Source organism: Prunus dulcis, chromosome 6 (assembly GCF_902201215.1).
Source record: "Prunus dulcis chromosome 6, ALMONDv2, whole genome shotgun sequence".
NCBI classification, from domain to species: domain Eukaryota; kingdom Viridiplantae; phylum Streptophyta; class Magnoliopsida; order Rosales; family Rosaceae; genus Prunus; species Prunus dulcis.
Window position 1 is genome coordinate 6183487 of NC_047655.1, and position 17048 is coordinate 6200534.

Genomic DNA, 17048 nt, shown 5'->3' on the forward strand with positions numbered 1-17048 from the left:
GGGTGCCAGCAAGAGATCATCTCCATTTCAACATATATATACTATGTACTACAATATTTTTTGCTCTCTTCGGACAATTTCACATTCTAGCACTGAAAATTTGGTGAAACCTAAATCTGCGGCTTATTGCAACATGCATGGTGTAAACAATTTTCTCATAGAGTTCATTAAAGTTGCCCCATTTTCTCTCTGCACTTGAGAGCATGCAAAGACTTGTATATGCGTTTTGCTTTTTCTCATAGACTCATAGTTGTTGCTATGCGCCCGGAAATAAGTAGGTCAAAGTCACGTCCATTTTGAGTTCAAAGATGCAGAGGGACGTGGGGAAATACTTAAAAAAGGTTCGACTTGAAAGGAAAGGAGGTCAACAGAAATTGATTGTCTTTGACACCACTCTAAAGTTATTGTTCTAACAACCATGCATCGTATTTTAAAATAGCTAATTCATGAGGCTCATCTTCTAGTTAAATTTCTCCTCTATAAACTCTATATATTTCTAATCTCCATGACCACCAACTCAACCAAACTCACTTTCCTCACCATCTCTATATATACACAACCCAAAAGCTCCATTCAACACCCACTCAATTGGAGCAGCTTCAGTTTCACCCACATTTGAAATCTCTCTCTCACTTTCTTCCAGAAAAAAAAAACAAAAGGAAAGGAAAGAGAGATCACATAGTGAAAATGGGTGTTCTTCTTCTTTCATCACCAGCATTTCCTACACTCTTTCTTTTCTCTCTCGTAGCATTATGTCTCATTCCTCAGTATGCTCTTGCAAGCATAACGAGGCACTACAAGTTTGAAGTATGTTGTCACAAAGTTTCAACATATATGTATTGCTCAAGTCAAAATAAATTTTTTATACATACAATGTTAACATGTTATATTGTGAAACTGTCAATTTGCACGATGATTTTGATTTGGTAGATTCTTTGAATATGCAGTCACAGTTTGATACTATAGCAGTCAGTTATCTGACAAGAGAACATTACCGAAGCTAATCTTACCACAAATATAAAGTTTGTGCTTTCACATGCATTTTCTTCTTCTTTAGGTTCTTCATTGTCTTTTCTTTACAGTACTTTTGAATAATTTTGCAGATCAAACAGCAAAATGTGACCAGATTGTGCCACACAAAGAGCATTGTAACAGTAAACGGCCAGTTTCCCGGGCCTCGAATTGTTGCTAGGGAGGGTGATCGCCTCCTTATCAAAGTGGTTAACCATGTCCAACACAACATCTCTATCCATTGGTAATAATGATTAACTACAACTTAATCATGCAAAATTAACCTAATGCACTGGAAGTTAATTAACTAATTTTTTTGAATTACCAGGCACGGCATTCGACAGCTTCGAACAGGGTGGGCTGATGGGCCTGCATATGTGACCCAATGTCCCATACAAACAGGCAACAGCTATGTGTACAACTTCACCATTGTAGGCCAAAGAGGCACTCTTTGGTGGCATGCTCACATTTCATGGCTAAGATCAACTCTTTATGGCCCCATAGTCATCCTTCCCAAGCTTGGTGTGCCTTACCCATTCACTAAACCCTACAAGGAGGTTCCGATCATCTTCGGTAACATCTGACTATATAACAGTCCAAACCAAACTAAGCATGTATTTTTCTGCCTATTTATATGCTAACTGAAGCTACACAATTTATACATAAATTACAGGAGAGTGGTGGAATGCAGACCCTGAGGCAGTCATTAAGCAGGCCTTGCAAACAGGAGGAGGGCCAAATGTTTCCGATGCTTATACCTTTAATGGACTTCCAGGGCCCTTGTACAACTGTTCTGCCAAAGGTATCAAATTACATACATACATCACAGCATTTTACACAATTTATAGCTTGAAGGACAGGGGCCTTGTAAAACAAATCGTCAGAACACATAAAGTAACTTTTCATTACCTTGCACGCAAAACTCTCAATAAAACGTACTCAGAAATTTCATCAGTACTCTCACAATGCTTACAATGGATTTCAAAGATATTTGATATATGCTGCATGGGTCTCTGGCAGATACATTCAAGCTAAAGGTGAAATCTGGGAAGACCTACCTTCTCCGCCTAATCAACGCAGCACTCAATGATGAGCTCTTCTTCAGCATTGCAAACCACACCCTCAAAGTGGTAGACGCTGATGCCGTTTATGTCAAACCCTTTGAGACTGACACAATTCGCATTACCCCTGGGCAGACTACAAATGTTTTGCTGAAGACCAAGCCCCATTTCCCAAATGCCACATTTTTCATGACTGCCAGGCCATACGTGACTGGACTAGGCACCTTTGACAACTCCACTGTTGCTGGTATTTTAGAGTACGAATCACCCTCCAAAACCCTCCAGTCAACCCTCCCAATGAAGAAACTTCCACTATTTAAACCAATTCTGCCCGCTCTAAACGACACATCCTTTGCAACAAAGTTCAGCAACAAACTCCGTAGTTTAGCCAATGCACAATTCCCGGCTAATGTCCCCAAAAAGGTTGACAAGCACTTTTTCTTCACAGTAGGCCTTGGAACCAACCCCTGCAACAAGCATAACCAAACCTGCCAGGGACCTAATGGAACAATGTTTGCTGCTTCAGTGAATAACGTTTCTTTTGTAATGCCAACCACTGCTCTACTCCAAGCCCACTTCTCCGGGCAATCAAATCGGGTTTACAGCTCTAACTTGCCAAGCAGTCCAGTGATCCCATTTAACTATACAGGAACCCCACCAAACAATACTATGGTGAGCAATGGTACAAAGCTAGTGGTACTTCCATTTAACACTAGTGTGGAGTTGATAATGCAGGACACAAGCATTCTTGGTGCCGAAAGCCACCCTCTTCATCTGCATGGATATAATTTCTTTGTTGTTGGCCAAGGGTTTGGGAACTTTGACCAAAATAAGGACCCTGCAAACTTCAATTTGGTCGACCCTGTCGAAAGAAATACCGTGGGTGTGCCCTCTGGTGGATGGGTCGCTATACGATTTCTAGCAGATAATCCCGGTACGTACAAAGAGCAGTAATATTAGTATTATATAGTATTGACAATCTGACTATATCATTCGTATGCATTAAAGTTATGTATATCATTGTTAATTTAAGCACGAAAGCAATATAGTCATGAAGTATTAGTCTCACTTTCATATAATAATATTAATAACAACGAAATAAATATGCTACCTGCAGTCATCAATGAAGTTAATATTTATGTAGTAAAGTGACTGGAATTAGTAACCTGAAGATTTAGATAAAAGAAGAAAGAGAATTAAGAATGACACTTAACATTAAATTTTAATCAAAGACCTTAGCCTAATTAACTATTTACTTAAAAAAATATTTACAGGTGTATGGTTTATGCATTGCCACTTGGAGATCCATACTAGTTGGGGCTTGAAGATGGCTTGGGTAGTCTTAGATGGAAAGCTTCCCAACCAGAAGTTGCTTCCTCCACCGGCTGATCTTCCCACATGTTAATGTTGGAATCAACTCAAGCTGCATTTTTTGGACGAGAAACTGCTGTCATTATTTTGTGACCCATTTTTTATTGCTGACAACTTAAATTTGTCTTATGTATTGGCCAATTAATTAAGTTGAAATAATTCTTGTACTGATTAATATGGATGTTTTTGTTTATTCAAATTTACCCATATGGAGTTGAGTGAAGAAAAGGGGTGAGACCACATATCCTAATGTAAGAGGCTCAATATGAAAGTATGGATTCTATACAATTTTTCTCCAGGCATATCTGATGGATACTTATCTTTGATTTCTGGGTTATTCTATTTCAATCAATACAAGAAGTTACAATTTTAAAAAACTCTGCAACAAATAGTTTATACTTTCATAATAAAAATGCCCATTTAAAGAAGAAGAAGAAAAATGAATTCATCCCATTGATGCATCTTTAGATGCACTAACATAGGTGTCTATCTACAACCGTATCCAAAACCAAACAAAGAAATTAACAAAAAGAGCACCAAACTACCAGAAATAATTGTGCTCCCAAATTGATCCTTCCTAATATATTTACAGCAGAACCCATCTGGATTGAAGCTCAATTCACTGGTAGCAGAAGCTCAATTCCTAGTATAGATAGTGCACAAGGTTTCTTTAATTATTGAGAATTCATGCAAATGAAGAAATGGGTCAAGTGTACCTTAAGCAGCATTGCATACTATCAGTATCAAATCTTCATCTTTGACACCAAGGGCACTCAGCTCCTCAGAATTCCTCATATCCCTCCCTTCCATCTCACATGGCGGTTGCTGTTTCTGAAGCAGCAACAGAATCTGCATTTGCCTATCTACATTGTAAAAACAAAAATCAAATAATTCAGAACACATTAATCTATTAATTAATTGTTTAACTGAAATATCAAGTAGCTTTCAACACTAAAAAAAATTATGTTGAATGTCAAAATCATGTATTTAAATTTCGGTTCTTCCCTCGTTCCTCTAATTCCCCAAGTAAAGAAAGACCTAAACTTTACTTCAATTGAAAAATAACAAACAGATTAATTAAACAGAAACAAAGCAGCAACACGAATCGTATGCATACCTTCACAGAGAGAGATATACGCATGCATTGCAAGTGAGTGAGGTTTGTAATGTAAAGCTGAAATTAGGGTTTTACAGTTTAGTCAGGATCGTCATGCCGGTGATCTTCATCTTAAATCTGTTCCTTTGATTGTATCACTTTCTACTTCGTTTGCTCTCGCTCAAAAATTTGCTATTATTTTTGTTCTTTTTCTTGGGTTATATTGGGCCTGAAGCCCAAAAAACTTTGTAGCCCATAAGATAGGTAGCCCAAATCATGCAACCATGAAAGATTGCAAATTTTTTTTTGGGGGGGGGGGGGGGGGGGGAGGGGAATGTTGTTTTGTTGATGTATTTGTCTGCTAATATTTGTTGAGTGAATTTGCTTAATAATTAATCCTCCATGAAAGATTGGGCAAAAAACCAAATAAATCATTCAAGACCAAATCAAAATTAATTCAAGCGGTTTGGTTCGTTTTGATTTCAATGAACCAAATCAACTAGTTGGTGCAGTGATACTTTTATTTTCAATATTAAAACAGTATTAAATTCGAATAAACCTCTTCCCTTATAATATACTAGCCTCTCTGCAAGTGCTTCCGCGCCTGCAAGAGGCTTTTTTTAAAAAAAAAAAAAAATTTATTTTAGAATTAAAAAAGATAATGGATAGTTGTGTTCCATAAAAATAGGATCCATTATCTGAATTTTCTTTTTTTTTTTATTTTTTTAATACGAAAATTTTTGAATTTACCATATTATCCTCATTTAATTAATAATTTCAATTTGTAATGTTTGCATTAACCAAGGGCATTTTCTGGTATTTTGAATGTTTCACCATTTCTCTGCCTTTTGCTTTATATATATAGATATGCTTTTTTATATATAAAAAGAATCTCTTACAAATAAATGTCTTTGTCGGGTTTGTAATTGAAGGGTTGTTAAGTGTTAGGAGAGTAGTTTATATGGAACTTCAAAGACAAAGAGAGATGGCCAAATATAGCTGGTGCAACAACAAGAAGCTCGACCTTTAATTGCGTCCTTATGATTGAATGAACACTGAACTGTAATCAGTCTCATCTCCCGACATACTAATCAACTTTTTCATTATGAAGGTTAACGGTTGAGAAAGGTGCATGTGTGCTGGGAAAATCATATTTTTTATCCTTCACTTCACTTTTACATCTTACTACAAGAGATTAATTAACTACTTTTTTTCTTTAATTTCTTAACATTAAGTGATGGTGAGGAGAATTGAATTCTTTCTTTTGTAGAAAAACTTATATATATATATATATATATATATATATCGGGAATGCCACTATGACGATATTCTGAGTTAATCACGTATATATTGTCATGTATTTTAATTTTTTCACGTAACAGTATGTGATTGACTTGAAGTATCGCCATAATTATATCCCTGTTTCATGTAAGTTCTTATCACTACAGCTAGAAACCCCCGCACAAATTTGCTGATACTTCAAGGCACATGCATGGTGCCAATACTTTTCACATCATTTATTATTAGTTCCTTCATTTTTTTTATGCACTTGAAAGCATGCAAACAGTTGTATATGCGTTTTGCCTTTTCCCATAGACTCATAGTTGTTGCTAAGCCCAGAAATAAGTAGGTCAAAATCACGTCCATTTTGAGTTCAAAAGATACAGAGGGACGTGAAAAATGCTTAGGTTCGACTTGAAAGGAAAGGAGGTCAACAGAAATTGATTGTCTTTGACACCACTCTAAAGTTGTTCTAACAACCATATGCATCGCATTTTTAAATAGCTAATTCATGAAGCTCTCATCTTCCAGTACAATTTTCTCCTATAAACTATTCAAATTTCTATGACCACCTACTCGACCAAAACACACCTCTATATATAAACACCCCAACATTCTCTCTTCACCACACACTCATTTGGATTGGAGCAGCTTCAGTTTCACCCACATTACACTTTCTGAGAGAGAGGGAGAGAGATAATGGGTGTTCCTCTTATTTCATCACCGCCATTTCTTACCCTCTTTCTCTTATCTTTCATGACATTGTGTCTCAGTCCTCAGCATGCTCTTGCAAGCATAACAAGGCACTACAAGTTTGATGTATGTGCTTATATATGTGTGTTACAAAGTCTCATCATGCATACATAGCACCCACATACAGGAAGAAATGTTCTCTTGTCAGACAGTTTGATATGTTATATATAAATATATATGATTTAGTTTAAAAATATGCACGCAACCCTATCGTTACATATGTCTAATTGTAACAAGATAAAATTAGCCCCTAGGCGAAATATTCTTGTCATATATGATACGTAGTTTTTCTTTTCTTATTACTGGGTTCTTCTTTATTGCCTTGTTTAACCTGTTTTGTTTGGTTTCACAGATCAAACTGCAAAACGTGACAAGGTTATGCCAGACAAAGAGCATTGTAACAGTAAACGGACAGTTTCCTGGGCCTCGAATTGTTGCTAGGGAGGGTGACCAACTCCTTATTAAAGTGATTAACCATGTTCAAAACAACATCTCTATTCATTGGTAATTGTGATTAACCACAACTTCATAAGCAATCTAGAGTTCATTCTTGGACTTAAATTTTAAGAAAAATTAGGTTTTAGACATAATTAACTTTATTAATTAGTTTGTAAGATATTGGATATTTTGGTTTTAGTTTTAATACCTAGAAAAAACTACTATTTTGGATTAGCCCAAAGAGAGGCCCAGATTCGTTGGGCCAGGTAAAAAATAACAACTGATAAGACAATTCTACCCTTCTGATAAGACAATTCTACCATTCTGGTACAATTCTACAATGGCACATGTAGTAATTTTAGGGTTGTTGGATGTCCTTTTGGTAAAATTAGGTGGCTTTAGTTTTATATTAATTAAGCAAAATTAATTATCTTTCTTCCAAATTAGTTAAGTTTTTTATGGATTAAAACTAAAGAGCCCTAAATTTTATTGCCACGCATAATTAGCCTAATGAACTGGAAGTTAGTTAATTAATTATTATTTTTGTTAATTACTAGGCACGGCATTCGACAGCTTCGAACAGGATGGGCTGATGGGCCTGCATATGTGACCCAATGTCCCATACAAACAGGCCACAGCTATGTGTACAACTTCACCATTGTAGGCCAAAGAGGCACTCTTTGGTGGCATGCTCACATTTCATGGCTAAGATCAACTGTTTATGGTCCCCTAATCATCCTTCCCAAGCTTGGAGTGCCTTACCCATTCACTAAACCCTATAAGGCGGTGCCGATAATCTTCGGTAATTAGTCTTTACTACTCCTAATTAATTAATTAATTAATTCATGTAACCAAGCATGCATGTTTTCTGGCCTATTGTGTTGTCATATGCTAATATGGCTACAACATGTATGTTTAAAACACAGGAGAGTGGTGGAATGCAGATCCTGAGGCTGTTATTAGCCAGGCCTTGCAAACAGGTGGAGGCCCAAATGTCTCTGATGCTTATACCCTTAATGGTCTCCCAGGGCCCTTGTACAACTGCTCTGCCAAAGGTATCAAATTAATCAAAATAAGATTGCATTCTAACACCTTATATTTTTATACTATCATGCTGAACTTTAAAAAGTGACCTTCGTAAATGAATAGGAAGTTTAAATTGACCGTTTGACAACATAACATCTCAAATATCTAGTCATGACCGTTTTAACAACTAGCATGCACGATTCTGGAAAATCTCCTTGTTACAGCTCAACACCTTGTTATTCGAGTTATATGAGGAAAAGTTTGCTTCTATGGATCCTTTTTGCAGATGCATTCAAACTAAAGGTTGAAGCTGGGAAGACATACCTTCTGCGCCTGATCAACGCAGCACTGAATGATGAGCTCTTCTTCAGCATTGCAAATCACACCCTCAAAGTGGTAGAAGCTGATGCCGTCTATGTCAAACCCTTTGAGACCCACACAATTCTCATTGCCCCTGGACAAACCACAAATGTTCTTCTCAAAACCAAACCCAGCTTCCCAAATGCCACATTTTTCTTGACTGCTAGGCCATATGTGACTGGCCTAGGTACATTTGACAACTCCACAGTTGCTGGCATTTTAGAGTATGAATTCCCACCCAACACCAAAACCCTAAAAATGAAGAAACTTCCACTCTTCAAACCCAATCTCCCGGCCTTGAACGACACATCGTTCGCAACAAAATTCAATGACAAACTCCGCAGCTTGAACAATGCACGATTCCCAGCTAATGTACCACAGAAAGTTGACAAACATTTTTTCTTCACCGTAGGCCTTGGAACCAACCCTTGTAGCCAACATAACCAAACATGCCAAGGACCCAATGGGACAATGTTTGCAGCTTCAATTAACAACATTTCTTTTGCCATGCCAAACACTGCCTTACTCCAATCCCACTTTTCTGGCCAATCAAATGGGGTTTATACTCCTGACTTCCCAACCAATCCTATAATCCCATTTAACTACACAGGGGCCCCACCAAATGATACTATGGTGAGCAATGGGACAAAGCTGGTGGTGCTTCCATTTAACACCAGTGTGGAGTTGGTGATGCAGGACACTAGCATTCTTGGTGCTGAGAGCCATCCTCTGCATCTTCATGGGTTTAATTTCTTTGTTGTGGGTCAAGGATTTGGGAACTTTGACAGAAATAAGGACCCTGCAAAGTTCAATCTGGTTGACCCTGTTGAGAGGAACACTGTGGGTGTGCCCTCTGGTGGATGGGTTGCTATTCGGTTTTTAGCAGATAACCCAGGTAATATATTGAAGCTAAGATATAACAGTAACAATATACGTATCATATTATTGATCACATCTCTCTCTCTTAAAACTAAGTTTTAAGTAATTCTCACTACACAGAGATGTGATTAGTAGTGTGATCCATGTAAATGTGGTAAAAGGAATTTACTGATGAAAACATAAACCATATATTTCTGATCATTTGATGTGTAATTGGTACTCAAACTCTATTATCTTGGGTTGATTTTGATGACTGATATTGAAGGTTGATGTGTCAATATACAGGTGTGTGGTTTATGCATTGCCACCTGGAGATCCACACAAGCTGGGGATTGAAGATGGCTTGGGTAGTCTTAGATGGAAAGCTTCCCAATCAAAAGTTGCTTCCTCCACCTGCTGATCTTCCCAAATGTTGATCTTATTCACTTCTATTACCTCTAACCATAACTTGTCCAAAGAATTTTGTGACCCATTTGTTTATTCTTTGGTATCTTTTGGATTTACTTGGCCAAAATTGTTTTGGTTATGCAGAGTTGAGGGAGAATAAAAGAGAGACAATAACATATCTCTAACACTCAAATATCATAATGTAAGAGGCCTCAATATTCAAATAATATATCACTGGCGGATTGTTGCTGTTCTTTTTCAGTTCTTGGATGATTAGAAATATTCTCTCTTTTTTAATGGGCTGCTCTGCTTTATTTTAATCTCCACCCAAGTACACTCTGGTACAAAAAACAATGAAGTTATGGCGGATTGTCCGGCTAGGTTTGTTTTTGTGTTGCACGAGTTCAAATCCTAGTCCAACAAAGAAACCAGCCAACCCAACATAAGCATATATCTATGCAACCAGCCGTCCAGGAAAAGATCGTCTGAAAGTTACACCATTGCCGCCTGAGGAGTCTTAAATTTCTAGGTGTCTGAAAGTTACTCCATTCTCATAAAAATGATAAATGAATAAGAAGTATCAAGGTTTCTTTTACGTGTAGACAATGGCAATGTCATGGTAGAAGAATGATCAATTATCAAATATATGACATGCTATGCTACTAGACTGAATCGTAACCATGTATTCAAATTCCACCTAATCAACAGTTTCAATTCACAGTTTTACATCAGAATATGCAGGGACTGTCACAATATAAGTTATATTATGTCAACGTATACGACCAGGAAAAACTGGCATAAATAAAATGAAAAACAAAGTATAACTTATTGTTTATCAAGATAGATTAATAAGGGTTTCCAATTTATGGAGCACTCCAATTGATTGATCGGTAGTAGAAGACATGCATTCAAGTCAAAATAGCTGCAATAAGGGTTTCAAGTTAATGGAGTCTTCTGATTGATTGATCGATCAGTCGTAGACATGCATTCAAGTCAAATAGATGATACTTCTATACAATATGCTGAATACTAGATTCCATATCGAGTATATACCTAAGATAAATCATGAGCATCCAAAGACTAAGGTATGTTTCTAATAAGACATTCCACATGGGCGCCTGATTAATCAATTCAAGGTTTTGTATCCAAATGATACACGTTGGATTCCTAGCAAACAAAAATGACATCTATTTATGCATCTAGTGGTTGGTTGGTGACATCTGCCACTGCCAGCAAAACATATTCCCTTGTCTACATACTTGACGGAGAATCAAAAGAGTTTGGTTTGTAAAGAAGCAATATTATGCTTTCCAATAAGAATGAGACACCTGCCCCAAAACAGATATATTGTAGAAAAATAAATATTCAATCTATAACTTACTTTTATAAGTACCTCGCTCAAGGTTCCACAACTGCCTCTCAGAAGTACAGAACTTCAATATTCCCACTTTCAGTAGCCATGACCACGTTTAAGCTGCTCATGTTTCTTTCTCTTCAAATGTTCTTCACAACAATGTCATCAATCCAAGCAGCAAATTCAAAGCTCTTCAGAGAATACATCGGAGCTGAGAACAACGGCGTCACTTTCGAAGAAGTGCCCGTTGATTCCAAAGTTGAATTTCACTTCATTCTCTCCTTTGCTATTGACTATACACAATCCAATCATCCTACACCCACTAATGGCAACTTTAATGTCTTCTGGGACACACAGAATCTTACCCCTGCTCATGTATCCGCCATTAAGGCTCGTCATCGAAATGCTAAAGTAGCTCTGAGTCTTGGAGGTGATACCGTAAGCAACAAATATGCATACTTCAGTCCTACATCAATCAATTCTTGGGTTAGAAATGCTATCGACTCAATAGTTCAGATAACGAAAAAATATCATTTGGATGGAATTGATATTGACTATGAACACTTCCAGACAGATCCCAATACATTTGCTGAATGCATTGGGCGACTACTCTTCTACCTTAAACAAAACAAAATTGTGTCGTTCACATCAATAGCACCATATGAGAATGATGCAGTGCAACCATATTACTTGGCATTGTGGAGGAAGTATGGGCATCTCATTGACTATGTTAATTTTCAGTTCTATGCCTATGATAAAGGCACAACTATAAATCAGTTTTTAAAACATTTTGAGATCCAGAGCTCAAATTACAAAGGTGGAAAGATTCTAGTGAGCTTTGGAACAGATGGAAGTGGGGGGTTGTCCCCTGAACATGGGTTCTTTGAGGCTTGTGCTAGGCTTCAACGTCAGGGCAAACTTCATGGCATTTTTATTTGGTCTGCCGATGACTCCAAGAAGGCTCATTTTCGTTATGAGAAGCAATCACAGACCTTTCTGGCTAGCATAAAATGAACTGTTTTTTTTTTCTCCTCCCTTATTTGTATTTGCTGTTATGTTATTCTTAATTGGAAAGAAGGAAGCAAATAGGATTGTTGTTGATTTGTCTTTAACACAAGTAAACATTCTAAACAAACAAGTGTTATGGAAAAACATTTGGAATCTAACGCCATTAATAAATAAGATAACACTTCTCTGAATGTAATTGCACGATGCAGCGGTGGTGCCTAGGTGTGGTACATATCAAGGGGGTGAGGCAAGGTTGCATAAGTGCACCTCCTTTGGCCTTTCAGGGCCTGGTCAATTTCAAAACAGATCAGGGAATTCTACCATCAGCTCACCCTGGTAACATATTAGTACTGGTAAAAATATCAAACCTTCTCTACTGCTAAACATTTTGGCGAAAGCAAAGTAGGAAGGGACTTCAGACCTGGAAAGCAAGAACTAGAATAAAAAGCAAATTAAAGGATTCACATAACAGCCATGTGTAGTTTCCATAAATTGATTAAACTGTACTTTATCTGAAACAGAAGAAATTCAGTAAACATAATATATCTAATGAATTGGTATTGAGGAGTGAGGACTCTCTAGTTTTTGCAGTACAGTGTTGAACTGGTATTATGTATGTATGTACCCTTGTTTTTGTTTTCAATTACATGAACAAACATCGATAGAATAAAGTAAACTGAAAGAACTAAAAACTAACCGAGGAGAAAGTATGATGATTACATATTAAATTTTCAATAGAAAAACAAACAAAAAAGTACTTCATGCATCCCACAAAGTTGGTGGAGACAGTTTTGTTAGATTAGAGGAAACACGAACATGGAAGAGCTGATAAGGAGACCTCATACCTGATAGTGCTCTCAAACACATGTAACTGGGTGCCATTTTATCTGATGGTCCACCTGGTTGTATATGCCTTTTGGAAACCACGGTGCAATTGAACATGTGGATCTCTATAGTTTCACTCTATTGTAAACCCACTGATCCAGGTAGTAAAGGAACTGGAAAATACTATGTTCTGGCACATTATTGAACAAGTTGATGGAGCACTTCGTGGAAAAGCAAAGACTCCCCCCATTCAACCTTGGATCATTATATCCAAGAGCAAAGGAATATCAAATATCCATCAAAGAACAAAAATGCAGAAATTAGAAAAGAAAAAAAACACATATCTATAGAGAATTTAAAGTTGTCACATCCAATTACCAAAAGCAGCACCCTTATAAGTGTGAGTAAAGCACAGTTTTTTCCATTTTCTATGTTCTTTTTCTTTCATAGGGCATTCTTCCATTAGCCCATCTACGACATTGCAATTGATACAATGGGTGTTCTTCAAAATGCACAAAACACAAACTGAAATAACATTTGTATTCAGAATCAAAACTAGGATGACATTAATCAGAGGCCAAATTTGCATTGCAATCAGCAGTATCACCAAAAACAAACAAGGCATCCCCTTAGTATTACAAAGAAAAGAGTACCCATTACAGAATTACCTGGAAGAAAAAGAAAAAGTTTTCATTACTAGTACTGAAAGTAGCACACTTAATTTGTTGGAAATGGGGATCAACTACAGTTTCCCCCATTAATTAAAAAAATCCTCCTAAGGTGCTTTATATATCCATTTTACTTACATAGGCCATCTACAACATTGCAATTGATACAATCTGTGTTCTTCAAGATGCATGAAACACAAAATTGAAATAATACTTGTATTAACAAATTAACAGTGAGATGACATTAATCAGCGGCAAAATTTTCATTTCAATCCATAATATAACCAGAAACAAACAACAGATCCTCTTAATAATTGATATTACATAGAAACCTCAAAACCTGAACCTCCCTGAACCTGCTCAGCAGGGATCCTCTATGGAATTGAAATTGTGACGAAATTCCAGAAAACTGAAACCCAACAAAAATGACAACCATTTAAACTTGGTTATCTTCTCAACTTTTCCTCCTCTTCTTTTTCTTATCCAGATTTTCCTCCATAGCATCTAACACCCCACTCTTCCTCTTCTTTCCCTCTTCCTTCTTTACCTCTTCGTTTCTGATCTTAGCCTCACCATCTCCCTTCTCAATTTGCACTGCATTCTCATCCGAATTACCAACATTATCCTCCTTATTTTTCTTCTTCTTCTTGTCATGCATCTCTACTGCCACGGAATTACCAACAGTGTCCCCCTTCTTTTTGTTCTTTTTCTTATTATGCATCTCTGCTGAATCAGCTGCCTCTCTTCTTTCAACGCCCTCCCCTACCCCCTCTGCAACTTTACCCCCGCCATATCCCTTGTCAAAATGATCCCCATTTTCATCAGAATTACTAACATTGTCCCTCTTCTTTTTCTTCTTCTTGTCATGCACCTCTACTGGATCAGAAGCCTCTCTCTTTTCAGCACCCTCACCTCCCCTCTCTGCAATTGCACCTCTATCTTCCCTGAAATTAAGAAACTCACCCTTCTTCTCCTTCTCGTCCTCCTTCCTCCTCTCAACAGCATCCACTACCGGACGATTGGGTTCTTCATTCTCAAGCCTCCCATTGCTATTACTCTCCTGTCGCTGCCTTTTGGGCTTGGGCTTTGTTTCTAACTCGAGCCCATGACTCACTTCCTGACTCACCACAACACTCCGAGTCGGATTCTCTCCGACGGTCTCTGCGTCGTCATTTTCAGCCTCCGACCTATGCCGCGATCGCCTGCGTTGGGACCTCGGCGCTTTGAGCTCCTTATGGAGCTGCTTCAGCTCCTTGAACGATGCCAAGGCGCGTTGGAGGTACACGCTGAACTCTTGCGACGCGCCGGTGTCGCTGGAGACGAAGGAGGACAAAGTCGAGGTCGCTTTGGAGAGAGAGATTGGCTTTGTGGAGAGGACGGTCCCTGAGACCGTCATGGTTGATTGAGCGTTTCTAGGGTTTTAGGGAGAATGGGAGGGTTTTTATCTTAGGGTTTTCAATTTAGGGCGGATATTTAAATAATAATAAATAAATAAAGAATGCTGTTAAACGAACCTTAAAATTAACTGAATACACCCTACTATCAAATTTGCATTGCAATATATAGTTTTGGTGCTCACAAATAACGAAGCGAGTACTAGTTTATGATTGATATTATGAAATTAAAGATTTTGATGAAATCCAAAATCTGAAAAGGTGGCACAAATTCATGTAAAAAGAGAAACTTGGTTTAGGATTGGTATTAGAGTGTTGTACTATGGCTATTTTTGGTAGTTAAATAGGGTGTACTTAGTTAATTTTACATTTTGATTAAAATATTAGAGTTAACTTAGATTATAGGGTGTACTCAATTAATTTTAGAGTTCGTTTAGCAGCACTTTAAATAAAACGTCATAACATGGAGAGTTCGGAGAATGCAACTGAGTAGGTATGCTCCAAGTAACTTTGACCGTTGGATGTTACTACAACCCCGTTTGGAATTTTTTTTTTGGGCCAAAAATCTGCTTCACTTTAAAGTTAAGCAGTTTAAGGTGTTTGGTAAAAATAAAATATCCTGATTATTTTAAAAGTTGTGGCCTTTTGACAGTAACTTTTAAAAGCATACTCTGGATTGCTTTTCAATGCTGCTTTTAAAAGAAGCTGAGATGAGCCTTTAATGAATATTTTTAATTCCCAAAATACCATCATTAATTTTTAGAAATGATATCACCTCCACCTCCACATCCAACTCCACCACCTCTACCGCCATCGCCACATCCTCCTCCGCAAACCCACCTCCACCACCACCTCCTCCTCTTCAACCTCCACCACCTCCACCTCCACTTCCACAACCACCATCCTCACAACAGTTTTATATTAAAATTTACCAAACATTTTTGACAATATTTTTTGTATTAACAGCACTTTAAAAATATTGTTTACCAAACATGAAGCTGCTTTACTTTACAGCTAATTAATTTCAAAGCACAGCAAAAGCAACTGTTTTTTAAAATGACAGCAATCCCAAACTAGCCCTACTTCTTTCTGGCTTGATTTTCTTTTTGTGAAATTCAGTTTGGTTGAAAGTCACCATTTGTGGTTTTTGTAGTTTCAATTTGATAAATTTTGTTCATGTAGTTAAAATAGTTTGAATTCCAAACAATTCAAGAACAAACCCTAATTTTCGCCAAATCACTCTACTTTCTATACACATGGAGGAGCATTTTGGTCCACTCTTACCCCCAATCACCCCACAACCACCTTCTCCCATCTTTCCTCCCCCTCTTGATCCAACCTCCTCCAAAACCAACCCACTATCCACCCTATACCAAGACCCAATCACCCCTACAACCACTTTCTCCCCTCCCAACCCAACATTCTGCTCGTATACCTTCACATCCACTTTTTCCCTCTCTCTCTATTATCAAACTCCAACCCTAATTTCATGCATTGCCCAAAACCTCTCCTTATGAACTCAAATTTCTGAAAACAAAACTAAAAGGTTACACAATTTTTTGTATTCAAGATTGAAGGTAAGGGACATCGAGACTTGAAAACATAAGAAAAGCTACAAGAGGGGTTAGGGTCGCTTTGGGAGTGGTTGAGGAGGGGGTGTAATATTGGACCGAAATGCCACTCAATGTAAACATGATTTAGAGTAATTGACAGATATTGGAGACTGTTATTGAATTGCTTGGAATTCAAAACTACAAGGACACAATTGATTAAATTGAACTACAAGGACTTAAGTGGTAAACTACATGAACAAAAAAAATGACCTTTTGACATTTCCTATTGAGAGGGGTGATAATATGCTAAACTCATACACACAACACGGGTGCTAGAACTCGAATCCAGGACCTTGTTTGGGGAGAAATTACTTCAAACCACTATACTAGTGAATCTTTTGCTTATCAACTATTTTTGTTTTTTTTAGTACAAGCTATTGGAGGAGGGGTTTACATAAGTATTCATTGGGTGTCTAAGGGTTTTGAACCTCTGCCCACATGAATGGAGGTGGAAGAGCTCAACATACTAAATCATTTTTAAATTCATTATGTGTTATTAAATACACGATGAATTGGAATACAT

General features: G+C 37.4%; 4 protein-coding genes and 1 long non-coding RNA gene across 5 annotated transcripts; 3 read left to right on the top strand and 2 right to left on the bottom strand.

Annotated features, from left to right (window-relative positions):
* Positions 1 to 535: 535 nt before the first annotated feature.
* Positions 536 to 3747, top strand: LOC117631095 (laccase-17). Its single transcript, XM_034364045.1, has 6 exons — positions 536 to 807; positions 1104 to 1255; positions 1340 to 1584; positions 1685 to 1813; positions 2032 to 3006; positions 3347 to 3747. Exons 1-6 carry the CDS (start codon positions 688 to 690, stop codon positions 3475 to 3477), a joined length of 1752 nt encoding a protein of 583 aa, XP_034219936.1. The 5' UTR covers positions 536 to 687; the 3' UTR covers positions 3478 to 3747.
* Positions 3185 to 4709, bottom strand: LOC117631096. The gene is made up of 3 exons (XR_004586291.1): positions 4561 to 4709; positions 4160 to 4302; positions 3185 to 3495 (listed from the first exon to the last, which is right to left on the bottom strand). It is a non-coding gene; the product is annotated as an uncharacterized LOC117631096 (long non-coding RNA).
* Positions 4710 to 6504: 1795 nt separating this feature from the next.
* LOC117631117 (laccase-17-like) lies at positions 6505 to 9897 on the top strand. Its single transcript, XM_034364074.1, has 6 exons — positions 6505 to 6639; positions 6926 to 7077; positions 7569 to 7813; positions 7938 to 8066; positions 8324 to 9292; positions 9562 to 9897. Exons 1-6 carry the CDS (start codon positions 6520 to 6522, stop codon positions 9690 to 9692), a joined length of 1746 nt encoding a protein of 581 aa, XP_034219965.1. The 5' UTR covers positions 6505 to 6519; the 3' UTR covers positions 9693 to 9897.
* Positions 9898 to 11106: 1209 nt separating this feature from the next.
* Positions 11107 to 12031, top strand: LOC117632219 (chitinase 2-like). The gene has a single exon (XM_034365653.1). It carries the CDS (start codon positions 11123 to 11125, stop codon positions 12029 to 12031), a length of 909 nt encoding a protein of 302 aa, XP_034221544.1. The 5' UTR covers positions 11107 to 11122.
* Positions 12032 to 13720: 1689 nt separating this feature from the next.
* Positions 13721 to 14987, bottom strand: LOC117631750 (axoneme-associated protein mst101(2)). The gene has a single exon (XM_034365039.1). It carries the CDS (start codon positions 14912 to 14914, stop codon positions 13973 to 13975), a length of 942 nt encoding a protein of 313 aa, XP_034220930.1. The 5' UTR covers positions 14915 to 14987; the 3' UTR covers positions 13721 to 13972.
* Between the last annotated feature and the right edge of the window lie 2061 nt (positions 14988 to 17048).